This window comes from Terrapene carolina, unplaced genomic scaffold (assembly GCF_002925995.2).
Source record: "Terrapene carolina triunguis isolate 2854851 unplaced genomic scaffold, T_m_triunguis-2.0 Scaffold571, whole genome shotgun sequence".
Lineage (NCBI taxonomy): Eukaryota > Metazoa > Chordata > Testudines > Emydidae > Terrapene > Terrapene triunguis.
Window position 1 is genome coordinate 411,379 of NW_020664922.1, and position 21,922 is coordinate 433,300.

Below are 21,922 nucleotides of genomic sequence, written 5' to 3' on the forward strand. Positions count from 1 at the left end.
CCCCCCCCAGTGTAGACCAGTCCTAAGATTAACAATCTGTTGAATACGTCTTCCCCAGAGGGGCAGTGGGTGCCGTGCACTAGCAGAGATAAACATCAAGTGACTGAGATCAGTTTGGGGAAGTTCAGAGCCACTTTTGGGATTCAGGTGTGTGCAAAAGAGAACTGGTGATTTTGCTGTTTAACTGAGGCGCTGTATCTCAGGAACCCCTTGTTCAAGTGACCCTAAATTTGGACCACTAATCCTAACCTGAGTCCCCATGAGGCATAACACATTTCAAAAACAATCTGAGTCAGCATGTGGACCTTAGGGCAGACAGAAAACCTGACCTGTAACTTGAAAGCTCTGCTCAACCTGAACCACAGAGGAGCTCCAGCTCTCCTATAATGTCACATGTTCACCCAGTTACAACCCAGGGGGTCAGTTCTTCTCCCTTATCTCATGGGAACCTGGACATGGGCTCAGATTGATATTAGTTCTCCGCACAGTCGCAGCTCACCCCGATGGCGTAGCGGATGATTCCAGCTCTCTCAGCCTCAGGTATGACATCTGGATAAGAAAGTGGGTCTCCAGTTTTCTCCCCATCTGTGATCACAATGAGAATCTTGGTGGCATCATCCCGAGCTCCGTTCCAAGAGGTGAACAGCTCCCGCCTGGAAAAGGGGTGGGTGGGGAATGCATGGGAGGGTTATTGATACGTAACAACACCTAGCGCTCGTCCACTGCTTTGGCATTGCAGATCTCAAAGTCCTTTACAAAGGAGGTCAGTGTCAGGATCCCCACTTTACTGATGGGGAAACTGAGGCACAGGGAGGGGACGTGACTTGCTTAAAGTCACAGAGCAACAGAGGGTCAGAGCTGGCAATAGAACTCTTGAGTCCCATCTCCAAGTCCCCCTTCCCCGCCCTCTAACCTACTAGTCCCCAGTCCCTTCCCACAGCTGGGGATAGGACCCAGGAGTCCTGAGTCCCTATCCCTTAGCTTGCATGTCCTTGCAGCCCATTCTGTGTGGAGTCAGCATGGGGAGGAGGGCAATACCTACACCACTTTCTGGATTGCAGTGGCTGTGTGCGTCGCTCCCGTGAGCTGCCAGACCGACCTGAGGAGGCGATCGGGGTCGCGACTCTTTCTGTACTGTAAGAAGTTGAAGTGTTCTCTAAATCTGTGCGAGTACTGCATGAGAGTGAACTGCAGGAGACAGGGGAGAAGAGAGAAAAACAACCCCAGGGGTGGAGGGTAAGAAAAGCAGGAATCAGACTCAGTTAAGGGCTGGGGCAGGCGGTCAGGATGTAATTGGTTCTGCAGGAATTTTTTCCTGGTTTTGGATGCAAAATCTAGTGCTGCTCCCTGCAGCACAGCGCCCCCTAGCGCCGCACTGGGGCATTGGGGTCAGCACTGACTGCGAGGGGCAGGGTAAGTAGTCAGGGTTCAGCCTCTGCCCATTACCTGCGCGTCAGCACTTCGGAAACGCTTCATGATCTCAGAGAGAAACGTTTTCATTTTTCCAAAGTCCATAGGTGCAATGCTGCCCGAGCCGTCGATGAGGAGCGCTATGTCTGTGGCACGTCTGGGGCACTCTGACAGGGACAGGAAAGAAATACGTCCGACTCCTGACTCAACTCCACAAATATGGAGAAAACCCAGTAGAAAGAGCTAGACCAGACCATTGGGTCCATCTAACCTGGTATCCTGCCCCCTCCCTGCAACCCCGGATCAGACCAATCGGCCCCTCTGTTCCAATATCATCCCATCCCTGCCATTGAGGGGTCCTGAGTGAAGAGCATGACATGCACTGGGATGAAAAAAATACACCCCACCTGCCTCGCTGAGCTGTGACAGAACCCAGGAGTCCTGACCTCCAGCTCCTACTGACATCCTGAATCAAACCAATGAGCCCACCTAGCCTGGTATTCCAACCCATATCAGACCCATTGACCCAGCTAGACCCATCTCCCCTCCACTTCCCCGTGACCCCTGAGTGCAGGTTCTGCCTTATGGGGCTGCCCCTCACCTGCCAGGGTGTCCGGGATGCGCCGGAGCTGCCGGAGGCTCTGGTCCAGGAGGAAGCAGTAGCCATTGACGTACATGTTCTCCCCGCAGGCCCGGTGCACTGTGGGGCCGCACACCTGGGGCATGAGAGAGGGACGGGGTCAGTAGGCGATGAGAACCCTGGGGTGAAGCAGAGAGCCCAGGGCCTGCTCCCCCACATGGATATGCAAAGAAAGGCCCTGCCAGGGCAGGGGACCCCCTTGGGGCAGACAGGACCCCAGGACCCAGCACTCAGACTCCCAGAGAGGAGACAGGGGAGCGACATGGGAACATCACCTGGTTCCCACACTCCCTGCTATGGCAGCGTCCAGTCACTGTTGCCATGTCAACATCACCCAGCGGGTTGCCACTCTCTCTGTTATGTCTGTGCATTGTCATTATCCTCCCTGTGATGTCATTGTGCAGTTATTGTCACCATGGTGATGTCACCAGTCTACCACCCTCCCTGCTATTTCATTGCACTGTCTGGTCACCCCCATTCCTCCAGAACATCGTCACAGTCATGGTAGTCGTGGTGATGTCACTTGCTTACCGTCGCCCTCACAACACCATCGCAAGTCATTCTAGTGGCACCTGGCTACCACCACCTTACACAACGTCCTAGGCCGTTCACCCCATGCCATGGCAACAACGTCCCATTCATCTCCATCAGAATGCTGCTGTGACCACGTTACCCCTCTGTTTGCAGCCCTCCCCTGGCTCCCTCTTCTGTATCACATCAAACATGAGCTTCTGGTCTTCCCTTTCTAGGCCCTTATCGGCCTCTCCCACCCCCGACCTATCATCTCTCAGTCTGCGTTGAGATGTCAAGGCATGTCTCTGATCGGCCCCTCATGCCGGCCTCCACCGCCCAATTGTTACGTTTTCCAACCAGCCCCTTTGTACTGTCTCTAGCGCCACCCCTCACACTTGGGATGAGCTCCCTGGAAACAGCCACAAAACTACCGCCTTGTCTCCTGCACAACCCTCCTTCAAGCTCTCCTTTGCCGGGAGGCCTACAACGAAACTTAACAACAATGAGGCTGCTGGTGTGCTGAGACCACTGCCGATCACAGCAACCAATATTGTCTCATTGTTTCCTTGTTCTCCTCCCATCTGTCTGCTTGTATCTAGCTTTTGTCACGTCTTAAACTTAGTTTGTAAGCCCCCCTTGGATCGTGTTGTTGTTCTGTGTTTGTACAGCACCTAGGACAAAGGGGTCCTAGTCCATGACTGGGGATCTTGGGCACTACCATAATACACCCAATAAATAATATTTTGAAAATGCACAGTTCCAGTCAGCGTGACCTCCCCCACTTACCATCCCCACCATGACATCACCACACAGTTGCTCTAGCTGTGGTGACCTCACCCATTCCTGCAATATCAATCCATCCTCCCTCCAAATGTCGCCCAGTTATCAACCTCCCTGTGACAGCGCACAGGCGTTCACATCCCGCGGTCACATCTTCCTTTGTGATGGTAGCTCCCCAGGTGCTCAGGCGGCTGTGATGTCACCAGGTTATCACCCACTCTATGACATCACCACGCTGACCATCTATCTCACAAACATTGTTGCGGGAAGGACCAGTCTGGAATTCTGGGCAAATGACTGAACTTAATTCTGGGTGATACCCTGGTATAAACAAGCCACTCCAGAACCCCCCAACCCCTCTGGATGTGGTACCCACCAGGAGATTGGAGTCTCGGGCAGCCAGAGACAATCCGAGGGACATGTTCACTGCATCCGGGGGCCCTGAGAGGAGAGACACACCAGCAGCAGGTTGAGAAATCTTGTGGCTGGATATGTTTAGCCCATCATTTCTCTGAGTCATTCCCCACCCCCCGCCCCCACATGGCTCTTCTGACTCAATCTCCTTCCCAGATAGGTGGGGGAGGAGAGGAAGTCATTGCACATACCCCTGCAATTGAATGGAAATGGAACCCAGGAGTCCTGATTCCCAGCCCCCATTGTTCTAACCCACTAGACCCCACTTCCTTCCCGGAGCTCGACACAGAACAAATTCTGATTTCGAGCCTCCCCCCACAACACCTCTCTAAACCACTAGACCCCACTCTGCTCCCAGAAACTGGAATAGAACCCAGGAGACCTGGCTCCAAGTCCCCTCCCCACACAGCCTGCACCACTGGACCCCATAGCAGAGGGTGGCCTTACTCTGAATGGGGATCTCCTGGCAGCGTTTGGAGCCCGGGTCGCACTTGTAGACTTTGCCAGTTTCATTCACTTCTCCCGTCTGTAGTGGGGCCCCGACGAGCAGCCTGTGTGGGAGAGAGAAGAGAGGGGCTCAGGGGTGCCCCATCATCCCTGGGGGGGTGCCCAGGCAGGGCAGCCCAGACAGACAGGCCCCTCAGGGGTGGGCAGAAGTCATGTAGGGCCTTGAGCCCATGTTTGGCCCTTACCCCCCGGCTCCGGCACTCCCGAACTGCACCACGCTCTGCCCAAACCCCACTGCTGCCTCCTTGAAGGTGATGGGTACCTCCACGTCCACGCTGAATCCACGGCTTGGTGCCAGCACTGCAGGGGTTAAACACTCATCCATTAGAGCTTCCCCTATGCAGAGTGGGGCCAGTGGTGGGGCCTTAGGCACCAGCCCCTCCAGACTGTGGGACTGGCTCCCAGCCTCCTCTGCTCCAACCCACCAAAGCCCACTCACCTCCCAGATTAGTGGATGGAACCCAGGAGTCCTGACTCTCAGCCCCTCCCCCGCAACTTACTCTAACATCTCTTTGCTCTGTGTTTGTACAGCCCCTAGCACAGTGGGGTGCTGGTCCCTGGCTGAGCCATACAGGAATACGTAGAATTGGAGTCCGGGTATCTGTGTGTCTGTCTGCGGCATGATGCGCTTTGAACGTCACATCTGATCACGTCCAAAATTTCAGGGAATGTTTCAGGTCTCAAGGGGGCAGAGCCCTGTGGGTTTGGGGAAAACCAGAAAACTGGAAGGCGGGAAATGGGGGACACACAGACCCCCTGGCATCTGGTTAGCAGAGCCTGCAGCTTCAGACAGCTCAGTCTAGAACACCTTCCGCCATCCCTCATCCTGGCATTGCATGTGACACCCTGAACAACCGATCAACCGAGAATGGTGAGAGAGAAGGCGGCATGGGGGGGGGGGGGGAGAGAAGGGGGGAAAGGGGGTCGCACACTGGATCCGGGCAGGGGGGGGGAGATGGGGAAATGGAGCCCCCAGAACCCTGGGCAGGTGGGGGAGATTGGGGTCCTCTGGTATGGGGGAAGGGGAGCGGGAAAGAGATCATGGGGGATTGGTGAACACAGGGGAGAAAGGGAATAATGGGCATACAGAGCCCCTGGCAGGGGGTGGAGAGCTTCAGGGGGCTCCCACAAGAGAGGGGGCTGGGAGAATGTGAGGAGCCCCCAGAAAGTTCAATGAGCTCGGCCAAAGTGTGAGGCCTTCTGGTAAGTAACCATGACAACCCACAAAACCCCCCTCCCCTCCCAGAGCCGGGGGAGAACCCAGGAGTCCTGACGCCCACCCCACCCCTTCTCCCACTCTCCTTCACTAGCCCCCACTGCTTTCCTATCGCTGGAGGTAGAACCCAGGAGTCCGGGGGGTGGGTTGGCAAGACTTTCCAGAGGAAGGAAGTGTGTGTGGTGTGGTGTGTGTGTGTGCTCACAGGGAGTGTCCCAAGCTGCTCTGTCTCCAGGCGGGGCCCTCAGCAGGCATATTTCCCCCCACATACAAACACATGCTAAAAAACAAAATAGGGGGCCCCCTGAGGATGACCAGACAGCAAGGGTGAAAAATCGGGACAGGGGGTGGGGGGTAATAGGATCCTATATAAAAACAAGACCCAAAAATTGGGACTGTCCCTATAAAATCGGGACATCTGGTCACCCTAGGCCCCCTTGAGCTGCTCGGAGCTCTAAGCAATTGTTCTTTCTTCTGCCTAGTGCTGACTCTGCTGGTACCAGACTGGCACCCCCATGCCTACAAGGCTCTGCAAAGCAATTGGGAAACAACTCGTCCTCTGGTGCAACCCACTTGGGAGGGGCACCAGTCAGGCGCTGCAGAGGCTGGGGAAGGGGAACCAGGGGAGGTGGTGCTAGGCTCTTGGATTCTATCCCCAGCTCTGGGAGGGGAGAGAGGTCCGCTGGTTAGAGCGGGGGTGGGGCTGGGAATCAGGACTCCTGGGTTCTATCCCCAGGCAAGTGCAGGGGGTAAGTTACAATTACTTTCCTCCACCCTAGAAAGCACAGCTGTGATGCCACCACCGCTCTGAGGAAGTGGGTGGCCCAAGGGAGTTGCGTGGGGTGTGTCGGGACAGGGTGTGTGGGGGGGAAGTGACTTGGACAAATGCGTCTCTGACCAAAAGTCTAGAGGGGTGGGGGATGGGAGAGCCAGGACCATTGTCTGTATTAGAGAACTCAAATTGGGAAACTTGGAGAGAGACACTCCTTTCTAAAGGGAGTGTGGGGTCTGGTGGGTTTGAGCCAGTGGGGTTGGGAATCAGGACTCCTGGGTTCTCGCCCCAGCCCTGGGAGGGGAGTGGGCTCTGGTGGGTTGGAGCAGGTGGGGCTGGGAGACAGGAGTTCAGTGTGAGAGGTCTGTTAAGCTAAGTCAGTGCCAATCTACCCCCAACTAACCCTGTTACCCTTTTCCCCACCCAAATCCCCCAAGCCAGACCCCCTACAGTCCCCCTGGATATCCCCTCCAGCCACTCCTGGAAATTGCTGGGTGAGATCAGCATCTCTGCACAGCCTGCACCGGAGCACTTGGGCAGACGGGGTCTCTCGGGAAGTGCTCTGACCCCACTGCTGGGGGTCCTGGGCAAAGCTACCCACCCAAACCTGCTGCCAGAAGGGTTGAGGCTCAGTGAGGGAGGAACACCTGCTCTGCACTGCACCCTCCGCTCAGTCCTAAGGAAAGAACCCAGGAGTCCTGACTCCCAGCCCCTCCCTGCTCTTACCCACCAGACCCCACTCCTCTCTCAGAGCCCGGGTCAGAACCAAGGTGTCCTGACAGTCCAGCTGCTCCCATCCCCCTGCTGGAGATGTACACACCGGGCATCTTGCATGGGGGACTACTGCTGGCCAGTACTTACCTGTGCACAGGTAGATGAGCAGAGGCAGGGGGTCCATCCTGGGCTGGGTGAAGGAGGGCAGCGTAGGGGGCAGGAAGCCTGTGCCAGGAGGTGTGAGATTTGAAGGCGCCGCCTGCAGAGTAAGCAGCGGAGTGCCCGAGTAAAGAGAAGTGCAATCAGTGTCATGTGAAGGGAGGGTGAGACCAGCCCTGGGGAGGGGACTGGACTGGACTCAGGGGAGATGCAGGGAGAAGTCAAAGAAAGAAGGGAAGAAAACTAAACTGAATTAGACAGAGGGACAGACAGACACATCAACAGCTGCACTGACATAGGTGGACATACGGTAGAACCTCGGCATTACCAACACCAGAGATACAAACGGACAAGTTATCGATACATCAATTTGGCACCGGAAGTGCAATCAGGCAGCAGAGACCAAAAAAAAAAACCAACAAAAAAAAAACACTACAGTACAGTGTTAAACGTAAACTACTCAAAAATAAAGGGAGAGTTTAAAAAAAGATTTGACGAGGTAAGGAAACTGTTTCTGTGCTTGTTTCATTTAATGTAAGATGGTTAAAAGCAGCATTTTTCTTCTGCATAGTAAAGGTTCAAAGCTGTATTAAGTCAGTGTTCAGTTGTAAATGTTTGAAAGAACAACCATAACGTTTTGTTCAGAGTTACAACCAACCTGTGTTGCCGAGGTGTTTGGAACTCTGGGGTTCTACTGTACAAAGCGGCATTGAGGCAGACACACCGCTACGCTGAGAGAGGCAGAACCACAAAACTACACAGACCAGAGACAAACAGACAGAGATACACTGACACACACACACACATGCCTATACTCAGGCAGAAAGACAAGCACAATGACACTGAGACAGTCCCACACAGATACACTCGGACAGAAACACATACAGCTACACTGAGCCAGCCACACACACCCAACTCCATTCAGACAAAAAGACACACAAAGCCACGCCGAGACAGACACAAGCCCCCAGCTACACTGAGACATGCAGAGGCACACAACTGAATTCGCAAACACACAACTACACTCAGACAGGGAAACACAAAGCGACGCTGAGAGACACACACCCACCCCTACACTGAAACAGAGAGACATGAAAACCTACACAGGGAGAAGCGCATCTTACTTGCTTGCATCTGAAGAAGTGAGGTTCTTACCCACGAAAGCTTATGCTCCCAATACTTCTGTTAGTCTCAAAGGTGCCACAGGACCCTCTGTTGCTTTTTTCAGATTCAGACTAACACGGCTACCCCTCTGATACTTTACACAGGGAGAGAAAGACAGACCCCCGGCTACACAGGGGCCTGGTCTGCAGTTAGGGTGACCAGATAGCCAGTGTGAAAAATCAGGACAAGGGGTGGGGGGTAATAGGCACCTATATAAGAAAAAGCCCTGGATATCAGGACTGTCCCTATAAAATCGGGACATCTGGTCACCCTATCTGCAGTAGAGAGTTAGATCAACGTAAGGCAGCTTACATCCACGTAATTATGTCAGTATCCACACTGCCGCCTTGTCCTGCCGATGGAGGTGCCGTACTACGCTGACATCACAACTCCACCTCGGCGAGAGGCGAAGGGTTAATGTCGGTGTAGTTAGGGCGACGCAGTGTCCGTGTAGACACTGAGGGCTACTTACATCAGCTGGCGGCCTTTCTTTCTGTGCTGGAGCCGTGACATTGACAAGAAAGCCGCTCAGAAGCTGGGTTGTGGCCGGGGTGGGTGGAGGGCTCTAGCCTCTGGGCTACCAGCTCCCTGATCCCATCTGGGCTGCTGCCTGGGCTCCCCACTCCTCACTCCGAGCTGGGCTGTGCCCATCCGGCTCCCCGCAGGAAGCTCGGGTGCTGCCCGGCTCCTGACTCTACTGGGAGCCTGGCTGGTATTAACTTCCTGTCAATCTCCTGCCTTAGTACTGAGGCTAGAATTTCTTGGGTTGCTGCCAACTTAATCACAAATGGCTGGTTTATCTGGAAATGTCAATGCTTGCAGCCAGGCTTGTTTTAAATGACAGAAAGCGTTTTCTTGTTCAGGCCCCTGCTCCCACTCTCCTTTCTTTTCTAGTAAACACCACAAGGGACAGTTATAGCGTCAAAAGTCCATGTGTTTCCTTAAATAGTTAAACCCTCCTAACATCACCCTCAACGCATGAGAACCCTCTGGCCTTGGAAAATTCATTCATGATTTCACCTTTTGTTGATCTACCTGAATTCCTTGTTCCCCGAGGATCACCCCCAAATAATTCACTCTCCTCTGCACTAGTTGGGCTTTCTCTTTATTAGCCTTGAAACCAGTTTCCTGGATGAGTTTTAACACTTTTTAATCCACTCAGCCAGCTCCTCTCCAGTGTCCCCCCAAACTAATATGTCGTCTACATATGAGGTGACATTCTCCCAATCCTCTTTGATAATTGATCCAGCATTCACACCACATGTTGGGGCGCAATAGCTGGAGCTCAGTGTAGGCCCTGGGGAATTCGTTTAAACAAGTACTGTTGTCCCTTAAAAGTCAACGCAAAGCGGGCCCAAGAATCGGGATGCAATGGGATGGCGAAAAAACAGTTTGCCAAATCTATGACAGGGAACCATTTAGGGGCCCCCTGTATTCTTGCCATCACTTAAGGTAGATTTGCTACTATTGGTGCCATGGGGGGGCAGCTTTATTAATTTGTCTAAAATCCACTGTCAATCTCCCGTCTCCTGAGGCTTTTAATACAGGCCAAATTGGGCTATTGTATGCGGAATTCCCCTTTTTAAACACTCCCTGTTGTTCTAATGATTCAATTATTTGCTCAATTCCTGCCTCTGCTGGCACAGGAGATTTATATTGTCTCTGCGGTGGCACTTTGTCCCCTACGATTTTAACACATGCTTCAATTTTACCACATTTTGCTTTATTCTTAATCCATACACTGGGGAACCCCTTTACCCACATCCTGTTGATCCAATATAATCTCCTCCACTGCTTCTGCAGCACGTACTCTTGGAATGTACCCTGGTGTCAGGACGCTTTCTGTCCAGCCAGGCACACGCCACAGAACTGCATTAGTTAAATCCCAAACTAACCAATTCCTCTTCAAAAAAGGAGTCCCCAATATTACTGGCTCAGCCGCCGGATCTATCTGAAGCATTTGTTCTTTACAACAAACATCCCCCACTCTCTCTCTCAGTGTAGCTATTTCTACTGAATGATACATTTTTTCCTGTCACTCCTTCCCCAATAAAGGAGGCTGCTGTAATAATCTCCGACACATATCAAGTCAAATCACAACTTCTATTTACACCAGCCCCACTATCCAATGGGGCATCTTCGGGTCCATTATCTCCCACAGTGACAGTTGTCCTTGGCCTCCCCTTTGAATCCCATCTTCATCTAGTTACCATCTCCCACTCCTCGGGACCCATTTCCTGTGGGAGCTACTTGTCGTCGCGGCTTCCCTATAGAGCGGGTTTCCCTGAACCCTCAGCTTGCACAGCTGCAACTCTTTTCTGCTCCTTAAACATTTCCATATCTATTCCCCTCAATTTCAAATACCTCCAAGCGATATTCCGAGTCACATCTGCTCCCTTCTGGGGCTCATTTTGATTATTCCACCCTCTACCTCTTTGGGGTGGGGTGTTTTGTCCTCTACCGCGGCCTCTTCCTCTCTCATGGTATCCTGATCTATAAGCACTCATTTGAATATGTTATTGCTTCATCAAAAGGTACTCTGGGTTTCAATCCTTCTACCTGGCTTTCCTGGCATCATTCGTTGGCAAACTATCCAATCCTCCAGTGCATTCATAACAGTTAACCCCTCATCCTGGGCTGCTTGCTTCACCAAATTAGTAGACATCCCTAATAAATTTCTATCCAGTCCTTCAAACACATCATTCCAAAATTCCCTCTGATTCAAATCAACTGCCATCAAAGAATCAGCTGTGAGATGTCTGGCGACCTCTGCCCTGGAATTAGTCACCAGTTGTATTTCTCCAGCCAATAATCCCAATGTTATTCTCTTTAACAGGTAATCCTGGGTGAATCTCCAGGCTTCATGTAATCTGCACTGGATAATACCTTCATGAGTCTTTGACCTCTCTCTTTTCCTAACAGCATAATAAACTATGGTATCAGTTGGTGGGTTTCTGGCTACCTGTCCAAAGCATTTTTCACTCTATCTGCTGCCTGTCTAATCTCTCCAGTGGTAGCTGCCCTGATTAACCTATAAGATTCACTCATATTTAAATTCTCTGTTCCTCCTAATTCTGACCACTGTAGTAGCCATGTAGCTAATTTTTTTATATCCACTGGGCCTAATGACTTTACCATCAACTGTAAATCTGATGAACTCGCAGGAATTATTTGTGTCTCCTTTGACTCTATCTCCCCCGCTGTATCCTTAATGGTTGATCTCTGTTCGATCACTGCTACAGACTTTCCTGGCTTAGGCTCTCCCAGGAAGTTTCTTATTTCTTCCCTCAACTGAGTATAAAGCCCCTCTCGAGGTTGATCAAATTCCCTTCTCTCTGGACCCCCTCGCAGATCCTCTTCATAGCAAATATCATTGGAATCCAAATCCAAATCTCTCTCTTTTTGACGCACAGCCGCAACCTGCAGTTCCTCTATTTTCACTTGTTTTTTCAATGCTGCTATAGTTATCTGGCACAGACTGTGAGAAACACTTGCAATCTCCTCTTCCTTTCCCTTAGTCAAATCTTGAATTAACTGTTTCATTCCTATCACTTGATGGTCTAATTTATCTTTGTCTGCTTTAATCTTTTCCCAATCCATCATTCTGTTCTCCAATTCCCTATTTTGTTTCCCCATTTGTTCTGAGTTTGCATGATCTATGCCTGCCTCACTTCCTGCTCCAAATTTTCCTGGCAAATTTTAAAATTCTCTTGTAATGTTTGTAACTCTACACAGATTTCCCCCTTACATGCAGTTGCCTTTTTTACAGCTTGCCACAATAGCCACACTACGGCCGCTTGCTTTTTACTGGCATTAGGCTTATACAGCTGCACATATTTCTCAAACATGTTTGCTAAGGTATCAAATATTACATCAGGTTCCACTGCACTTTCCATCCAAGGGCACGTCCCAAATGCAATAATCTCCTTCTCTAAGAGAAGGGGTTTTAACTTTAGTCCACTGGGGTGCCTCTTCCACCCCTTTACTTCTCTTCTTAAACAGTGTTTTAACATTCTAACACTAACACCACATGGTATCTCCCCACGTGTTTTTTTGGCACAAATTTTTCACAAATTTCACAAATAAGGAGTCACCCTTATTAGTCTTAAATAAGGACTCCCCCAACACTGTAAGACCCCGTCTCAAAATCCATCACTCCTTAATATCTCTCCCCCCTCCGCCTTCTTCACCACATGTTGGACCCCACAATAGAGGTCTCCCTACGGGATGGGGAGCAGGCAGATACTGGACAATACTCTAAATGCTCATTATTGATTACAAAACAAACCTTACTCACTCCATGTTCACACCCCAAACATACTATGCCAGAGTCCAAAGGTTAGAATGGTCCCAAAGGCCAGTTGAGATTCTTTCTGATCATAAGTTCATAAGATGCGGGGAGCCAGCGAAAACCACATCTATATGCACACGGGACTCTGGATCAATCAATGACTCTGATTTGCAGAAATCATAGGCAACCATTTATAATCCATTCTGATGCATCATTGGTTCTTTGCCTTTGTTTACTAGGCCTTCTACCCACACAACTCCAAAGAGAAAATCCTGGGCGGGCTGCCATGATCCAAGGCGTGCCATTGCCTCCAATTTGTATACAATTTTATATCAGTCCAGCTGGTGTTGTTTCCTTTTCTGCTGATTCTCTGTATTTTTCTTGGAACATAACAAGATTGTTTTTATACAAATAGTTCTACTAGTCCTTGGCCTTATGTCCTTGCTGTGGTTGCCAACTTGCAAAGCACGTATTCATGTCAAGCACACGTGATTCATACCAGGCCTCACTGACCTATAACATATTACATGGAGATATGAATCACAATGGATATTGATATATATATACATATATCCCAGCACACAGACAACTTTACACACTTCTAAGCTGATACAACCTCACACAAATCCACAGTGGAAACGCCACGTTTCCCCAATGAGACAATCATGCACAAAGCTGCACTACACAGACAGAACTGCACTGAGAGAACCACATACACAAACACATACAATTATACACAACTGCACTGAGATCCTCCCCCACCCACAACTGTCCAGAAACCAACACACACACACACACACACCCTTGGACCTGCCTCTTTCTTTTTACCCTTTAGTAACAGTTGTATAGGTAATCAATCATCATCATCAAACATGCATAGTCTACTAAGGACTGTTCCCACCAGCCAGAGTGACCATGGTTGATGGTCTTGTGCCAGGCATTGTAGAGTGAAGTTCCCACATTTGGTTTAATCTTGAGAATTCACCAGGTGAGGTCAGGATGTGCACCCCTCTGCACGTCGATGGAGAGTTGAGAACATGATATGCTGAGGTTTCCATCCATCCTGGTGAAATTGCTGAAGAGCATGCGATGCTGCTTGGAACGAAGGAAGAAAGGCCAGATCTTTGTGAGATTGTGATATTTTCACCCAAAGTCAAACCACTTTATGGCCAGGATTTGACGCTGACAGCACGTATGGAATTTCTCTAGCGACTACAAGTCTGCCCGTAAGAGGGTTCAGGTTTCTGACCCATACATTAATGCAAGTAGGACACAGGTTTGATAGACCCTGAACTTGGTCTCAGTGCAGAGAAGTTTTTGCATCGATAGACAAGACATGGCCTTCATGGCTTCCTAATTATCAGAGGGCATCTGATCTCTGCATGCAGCCTAGGCAGATAAACTCATCCGCACTCTCCACAGTGCTTGACCTGACCTGCTCTGGGGGGTTCTGGTGGCCCAGCTCTGAGGTTTTGGACTTTGGTCTTCTACCACAAGATGTTCAACTGGGAGCATCTTGGAAGCCCTGAAAGACAGGGCTGAAATTCTCCGGCTTCTCCATGAGAAAGGCAACATGATCGGCATAGTCTTGGTCAGTGGCCACATCTTGGCCAACCTGGATTCCAGCATGTGGAGTGGGAAGTCCTAATCTTCAGTTGAGAGCTCGATGGATTAGTGACCTAAATAGGTACTACAGATTGTTACATCACCACTGCCACCAAAAAACCACCAAATTGAGACAACTGTATCTCAAAGCCAGGTGAGGGATCCCTGTATAGATAGCCCTTGTACCCTGGACAGGGAGATTCCCATCCCAATGGGGCCTTGATTTTGATTCTGGTAAAAAAAACGTGTTTTTTTTGTATTTTTTTTTTATAAAAGTTGTCAATTTCTTCTGGTTCTCGATGCTTATTTCGATTGTTTATTTACCCCCAGACAGTTTTCTGTTGAGGTTTTTGATCAGCGGAGAACTGTCAGAATTGGATTAAAAATTAATGAAGAAAAAAAAGAAGAAAACACAGGCCTGTTTCAAACACCCCTCCCTTAAAAGCTACATAATGAGAAGGCCCCGATCCTGCCACAAGTAGATTTCCTGCATTGTCTCTCTCAGCTCCTCGTAACGGTTGAAACGGTTGGAGAGACATCTCTGCATTATGACAACTCACAAAGCTGCAGGAGAGAGATCTTTGGGTTATGACAACTCATGAAGCTGTGGGAGAAAGACCTCTGGGTTATAATGTCCTGTGAAGTTGTGGAGAAAAGATCTCTCTCTTTCCTGCTAAGATGAAAACTTGCCAATCCCTTTACTTCCCCTCTCTGTGTTTATAAAGATCCCCAAAATTACAATAGATATGCCCTCCCCTCAAAAAAAAGGATAAAAATATTACTTTAAAAGGGCATTTTAACAGCAGTCACTTCTCTAAAGCAAACTAGGTTTCCTTTGGTTTTAGAAAAGGTTTCCCGAGGTGAATCAAAGAAGCAAATAACTGACTTAAGGAGAGGGTGAGGGGTGGGTGGATGACCTGGCTAAGCAGAAAGCAGGGATTCTAGCCAGTTGCTCTGAAGATTCAGTGGCCATCACTGTTAAAAGCAGCGAGTGATTAGGGGTGTCTCCGTTTTTATGGGAGTCAAATTGGAGGAGACCCCCTTACACGGAAAGTGATTCCCCCGAAAGCGCTCAGTGCTCGCCCTCTGAAAATCAGGCTCAGATTGAGCACCCCAAACACCCCAAACAGTGGTTGCATCTCAGTGCCAGACAAAGGATCCCTGTATCAACAGTCCCCTTGCCCCACTCCAGAAGCAGCTGCATTTCAGCCCCAATGGTAGCAATAGGGGGAAATGTTAAGGCAAAATGTCTATTATTAACAAGGGCGGAGAGTGAGACATACAGAAATAGGCTGGGAAATACAGACAGATGAGAAATCAGTGAATCAACCTGACTTATATCTTCCCCGATTGTAATCTGGGATTCAGCTGTGGCCCCACGCACACCACTTCTCTGATCCAGCACAGAGAAGGGGAAGAGGTGAAACTACCGATGAAGCCAGAAGACCCTGTTCCTCTTTGAAAAGATGCAGTGAGACCATCTTTCATCTCTTCATGCCTGTAAACCTGCATAAGAACAAAGCCCTCTCCAGGCTGTGCCTTTGTACAGGGACCTCTTGTCCAGTGCTGACATGCAACTGCATCTGGGGTGGAGCACAGGGGGCTGTTCATACAGGGAGCCCTCAGCTAGCGCTAAAATGTGGCTGCCTCTGAGGTGGAGCATGGGAACTGATTACACAGGGATCCCTCACCGAGTGCTGAGATGCAGCCACCATTAGGATGGGGGAGGGGGAGCTGTTTATACTGGTTTCCTTCACCCAACCCTGAGATGCAGCTGCTTCTGGGGTGGGGCGTGGCAGTTGTTACTGTACCTTGAAATTGGATGTGCAGGGTGAAGTTAGTCTTGTGATCAAGGGGGTCCTGAGATACCGATCCCCGTCCCAATAAAACTGCTTAGAAAGTCTAGACACTTTTTGGGGAGGGGCACCTGGTCTCACTTGAAAAGGCAGACTGAATCTCCCTAGGGACATGTGCACCTCTTTCCTTTGGTCATACATCCGGAGGTCAGGGAGAGGGGCTCGCACACAATCTCAGAGGGGCAGGGCCCCCCAGATTGCCTCCTCTCACAATCACCGCGCTGCCAAACTGTGCCCTCTAATCAAGACAGCTGCATCGAGCACAGTGAATGCAGCTGAAGTGAATGCAGATAATTCCCACGGGCTATTACCAGCTCCAGGGGGCAGAGTTAAGGTTACAAGAGCATGTGCCTTAACTCTTCATTTCTTGGTTTTTGTTAAGTTTGAGCTTAGCTGAACTCGCTGCTCTGAAAGGGCAGGAGATACCACAGGGCAACCATAACTCTGTGTTAACAGAGTTTTTTTGTCTGGGAATCCACATCTGGGTAGGGTTACAAGCTATCTGCACAGCCACAATGCCCAGGAATTGCTCACCTAGTGCTGAAATGCAGCTGCTTCTGGGGTGGGATACCGTAGCTAGGTATCAGCCATGCAGCAATAACGCACAAGGAGCCCTGGCTCGGCACTGAGGTGCAGCTCTCTCTGAGTGAGGTGCAGGGGCAGTTTATACGAGGATCCCTTGCCTGGTGCTGAGATGCAGCTGCCTGTTGGATGCGGCATGGCAGAGTGGCCTCTGTATGAACAGAGTTTATAACCCTTTTGCAACAGTCTGAACTTCTCTCTCCATGGGCGTTTATCTGGCTCAGCATCTCCTGCATTTCCGACAAACATCTGAGCCTGATCTTTTTCAATCTGAACTTCCCTTTCCTCTGCCCTCGAGCCCGCGCCTGCCTGAGGCTGTTTTCAAACCCTGGGTGCTGGACGGCTGCAGCTTTACTTGACCGGTCTTGGCACTTCTGCCTTCCAATGACAGGTCTCAGAGTAGCAGCCGTGTTAGTCTGTAGCCGCAAAAAGAACAGGCGTACTTGTGGCACCTTAGAGACTAACAAATGTATTTGAGCATAAGCTTTCATGGGCTACAGCCCACTTCTTCGGATGCATAGAATGAAACATATATTGAGGAGATATATATACACATACAGAGAGCATGAACAGGTGGGAGTTGTCTTACCAACTCTGAGAGGCCAATTAAGTAAGAGAAAAAAAACTTTTGAAGTGATAATCAAGATAGCCCAGTACAGACAGTGTGATAAGAAGTGTGAGAATAATACATATAAGTCTTCGCACACTTCTTATCCAACTGAGAATAATACATGTAAGTATTTTCAAACTTCTCATCACATTGTCTGTACTGGGCTATCTTGATAATACATTTGCTAGTCTCTAATAAGGTGCCACAAGTACTCCTGTTCTTTCTGCCTTTCAAGTTATTCCACCCCCACCCCGCCTCCAGCTCTTTGTGCTAAAAGAATGTAAAAGGCCACCCCATTTACACAAAAGGAAGCTGCACCCAGCCCTCAAAGAGCTCTGCCAAGGGCAGACAGGCTAGAGAAAAGGTGCTAAGGTATGTGCTTGCTAAGTGGCTGATTGCTTAGAAAGTGGGGAAACAATTCTTCAGCACTCCATGTTGCATCTGCAGCCCCCGTTACCCCTGTGCTGTAGATGCAACTCATAATCCTTGATGTATTTACCCTCACACATCCATACCCATTTCACAGATGGGAACTGAGATACAGAGAAACTAAGCAACATACCTAAGGTCACACAGGAAATATGTAGCAGAGCAGGCAACTGAATTTATATCATCTATATGCCAAGCTAGTACCCCAAGCACTAGCCCAGCCACTCTTTTTGTTTTGCAGGTTTTGAAACAAGTCTAATTTTAAAATGTTATTTTTAACCAACTTCTTCAAATGGAACGATGTCAGATTGGAGGGAGGTGTCAAGGGGGGTGCCGCAGGGATCTGGACCCTGTGTTGTTTAACATCTTTATTAATGACCTGGATGTAGGAAGAGAGAGCTTACTGATCTAGTCTGCAGATGACACAAAGCAAGAGGGCTTGCCAACACTTTGGAGCAGGGGTCGGCAACCTTTCAGAAGTGGTGTGCCAAGTCTTCATTTATTCACTCTAATTTAAGGTTTTGCATACCACTAATACATGTTAACGTTTTTAAAAGACGTTTCTATATGTCTATAATATAGAACTAAACTATTGTTGTATGTAAAGTAAATAAGTTTTTTAAAATGTTTAAGAAGCTTCATTTAAAATTAAATTAAAATGCACAGCCCCCCCGGACCGGTGGCCAGGATCCGGGCAGTGTGAGTGCCACTGAAAATCAGCTCGCGTGCCGCCTTTGCCACGCGTGTTATAGGTTGCCTACCCCTGCTTTGGAGGATAGAGCTAAAATTCAGAGGGATCTCGATACATTGGAGAACTGGCCTACAGCCAACACAATGAAATTCAACAAAGACAAATGTAAGGTGCTGCACTTCGGGAAGAAAACCCAAATGCACAAATACAGAATGGGGGGTAACTGGCTTGGCAGCAGCACTGCTGAGAAGGATCTGGGAGTTGTGGTGGGTTACAACCTCAATTATTCAGCACAGCGATGCCGTTGCAAAAAAATAAATAAAAAAAAAGAGGTTGCATTAACAGATGTATAGCATGTACGTCACGGAAGGGGATAGTACTGCTCTATTTGGTGCTGGTTAGGCCTCAGTTGGACTGTCTCCAATTATGGTCACCGCTGTACCGAATGGATGCAGAGAAACTGGAAAGGATCCAGAGGCAAGAGACAAAGGTGATCAAAGAGGTGGAATGCGAGCCATAGGCGCAAAGGCTGAAGGAACTGGATCTGTTTAGTTTGGAAAAGAGGAGATTAAGGGGGGACACGGTGATGGTCTTCAAATACTGGAAAGGCTGCCATCAAAAAGATGGAGAAAAGTTGTTCTCTCTTGCCAGAGGGCAGGTCAAGAGGCAATGGGTTCAAACTATAGTACAGCATAACCGATTTAGATTACATTTCAGGAAAATGTTCCTATCTGTAAGAACAGTGGGACAATGGAACGGCCCTGCCAAGGGAGGCTGTGGAAGCTGCTTCACTGGAGGTTTTCAAAAGGAGGCTGGACAGCCATCGGTCTTGGATGGTTTAGACACAACAAATCCTGCATCTTGGCAGGGGGTTAGACTAGATGACGCTGGCGGTCCCTTCTAACTGAGCGGTTCTACGATTACTGACACTTTTTCACACACCAAAAACCTCAACAGCGAACTGGCTTTTGGTAAATTAAATGATTCTGGAAACAACCTTGATAAAAATAAGTCACAAAACCCAGAAAACATTGACAGTTTTTACCAAAACTTCACATTTTTCATTCCAGAATCAAAGTCAGGGCCCCATTGTGCTGCAAAGTCCCTTTACCCAAATCCACCTATCCACGCTCTGTTTTAAAATTGTTAAGGTTTCCTGACAATCCCTATTAAAAAACCCTGTTTTCAGTGACTTGTAACTTTCCCAAACTTTAATCATTTTGGGGTGAAACTGGATGACCTCTGGATTCACCCTCAAATTAGTGCTGGCTGGAAAATGGAATTTCCACTTTGTGGAAAATGTTGTGATTTTTGGAGTTTTGTTTTATCGTGACTTGAGACAAAAAGCTAAATTTTTCAAATGTTACACTAGACCAAATACCAAGATAATTTTGTGTCCACAACATCGAAAGGGTCAGTTTTAATGATCTGACACATTTTGATTGGAAAAAAATGTCCAAATGAAAAGTTTTGAGTCAAAAATGTCAAACCTAAAATGTTTTGACCTCTGTCATCTTGGAAGATGAAGGCCACTAGTGGTCATTTTGATTTCTAATTCCACTGCTTCATTGCAGAAAACGGAGGGTAGGAATACGCCAGGTTGGAAAAAATGACATGCTAAAGTTGAAAAGAAACAGGAAACTGATGTCAGAATGAGGTGAAACAGTAAAGTAAAAAATGAAATAAAAGAGCCATTTTAAAAAATTGTTCTGATATAAATTTGTTGAAAATTTTGTCAGCATTGACAAAAACTAATTAAATTTTTTAGTTTTGACAAATTGGTAATTTTTGACAAATATAAAAATTCATTGGACAATTCCCTACCAGTTCTGTTTCAGGTGTCCTTAACAGTTCACTTAAGGTAGGGAGACTCTTTGCTTTCTTAGACTTACGGGATAATTTTGCCACTCACTAATGTACTGAGTTGTCAGTCCTCAGCTTCCACTTCTAAGAACCTTCAACTTCCAGTCTAGGCTTTCATTCTGAATATTTGTTTGTAGCTACCTCCTCTGCAGGGATTTACCCCTATTATTTTTAACTTCAAACTCTCACTCTAATTTTGTTCTCCTGCAGTTTCTCTTTCTGTTCCTGTCTTCTAGGAATCTTTCCCTGTCTTTCTCCAGGCCCAGTCTCGCATCTGTCTTCTTGAAACTGGCTCTTTTCTCTTCTCCACTGTCCTGCAAAACACGACGCTATTCAGAGCCACAAATCATCTTCTTGCAAGACAGCTGTTTCTTCTGGGAAAGGTGGTTGGTGACCTTATTTTATCTCACAATATTCCACTCAGCACACACCTTATTTTTAACACAGGACAAGCTCATACTCCTTGTTAGTGCAAAGGGGTATACTCTAATTCCCTGGCCCATCTGAGCCAGCCAGTCTAGAACTGGTGTCTTATAAATGAATGGCCCCATATCCCATTCCTTGCCCTCCCTGAGTCAGTCACAGCAAGCTTGGCTTGGAGCTGGTGTTCCCTAGAAAGGAAAGGCCCCATATTCCATTCCCCACCCCTTGAGCCAGCCAGGCCCTCTGCCATGGAGCAGGATCAGAATGGGCACCCCTGAGTGGAAAGGCCTCAGTCCCCATTCTTCACCCTCCGCCACCAACCACCATTCCCTCTGCCCTGGGGCTGGATTGGAGCCAGCATTCCCTAGAGGAGAAAGGGGCCATATCTCATTCCCCACCCTCTGAGCCAGTCAGTCCCCTCACATTGGGTCCAGACCAGAGCTGGCGCCCCTAGAAAGGCCACATGTCCCATTCCCCATCTCCTTGAGCCAGCCAGGCCCCCTCCTGTTTCAATATATTTATTGATGTTTTAGCTACAGACTAGAATGACAGACACTGACAGAAGCAGAAATACAGTTTGCTGCCTCTACAAACAGATGAGCTGAATATGGGGCTAGCAGATTGTCCCTCAATTGGGATCGGGTTGGGTGAATTAGTAATTGTCCTTTCTGGGAACAGTGCAGAGGAGAAGATATTGGCCAAACAATGAACCAGGTTTATGACCAGAAACAGTATTCCAGGGCATTACTGCCTCTGCTCGGACAATGGACCCATCTGATCCAGTATCCTGCCTCCTTGCTGCCCCAGATCAGACCCATGGGCCCAGCTAGCCTGATATTTCACCCGCTCCCTGTCACTCTGGAGCAGACCAACGGGACTATCTTGCCCAGCAACCTGTCTCCAGCAGCGGCCATTGTCAGCTGCTTCCAAAGAAGGTGCACCTCGTCATGGGCCATTATAAAATAAATTACCCACAGTGAAAGTTTCTTCCTCCCTCTGCTACATTAGTGTCTGGTTTATGCCCAGCGGCATGATGGCTTAGATCTCTTAGGGCAGGTCTTCACTACCCGCCGGATCAGCGGGTAGTGATCAATCTATCCGGGGTCGATTTATCGCGTTTAGTGTAGACAGGATAAAATCGATTCCCGATTGTGCTCCCCGTCAACTCCAGAACTCCAGCTCGCGAGAGGCGGAAGCGGAGTCGACGGGGGAGCGGCAGCGGTCGACTCGCCGCCGTCCTCATGGCCAGGTAAGTCGACCTAAGATACGCCGACTTCAGTTAC

At 48.9% G+C, this 21,922-nt stretch overlaps 1 protein-coding gene across 1 annotated transcript in view; it reads right to left on the minus strand.

Annotated features, from left to right (window-relative positions):
- Positions 1 to 7,384, minus strand: part of LOC112109426 (integrin alpha-X-like) — a 75,736-nt gene extending 68,352 nt beyond the window's left edge. Inside the window, exons 1-4 of the mRNA XM_029913293.1 lie at positions 7,114 to 7,384; positions 4,450 to 4,564; positions 4,205 to 4,308; positions 3,720 to 3,784 (exon numbers count right to left, since the gene is read on the minus strand). Of these exons, the coding sequence (XP_029769153.1) occupies positions 3,720 to 3,784; positions 4,205 to 4,308; positions 4,450 to 4,564; positions 7,114 to 7,150 (321 nt within the window). The 5' untranslated portion in view covers positions 7,151 to 7,384. The remainder of the gene's footprint in view (positions 1 to 3,719; positions 3,785 to 4,204; positions 4,309 to 4,449; positions 4,565 to 7,113) is intronic.
- Between the last annotated feature and the right edge of the window lie 14,538 nt (positions 7,385 to 21,922).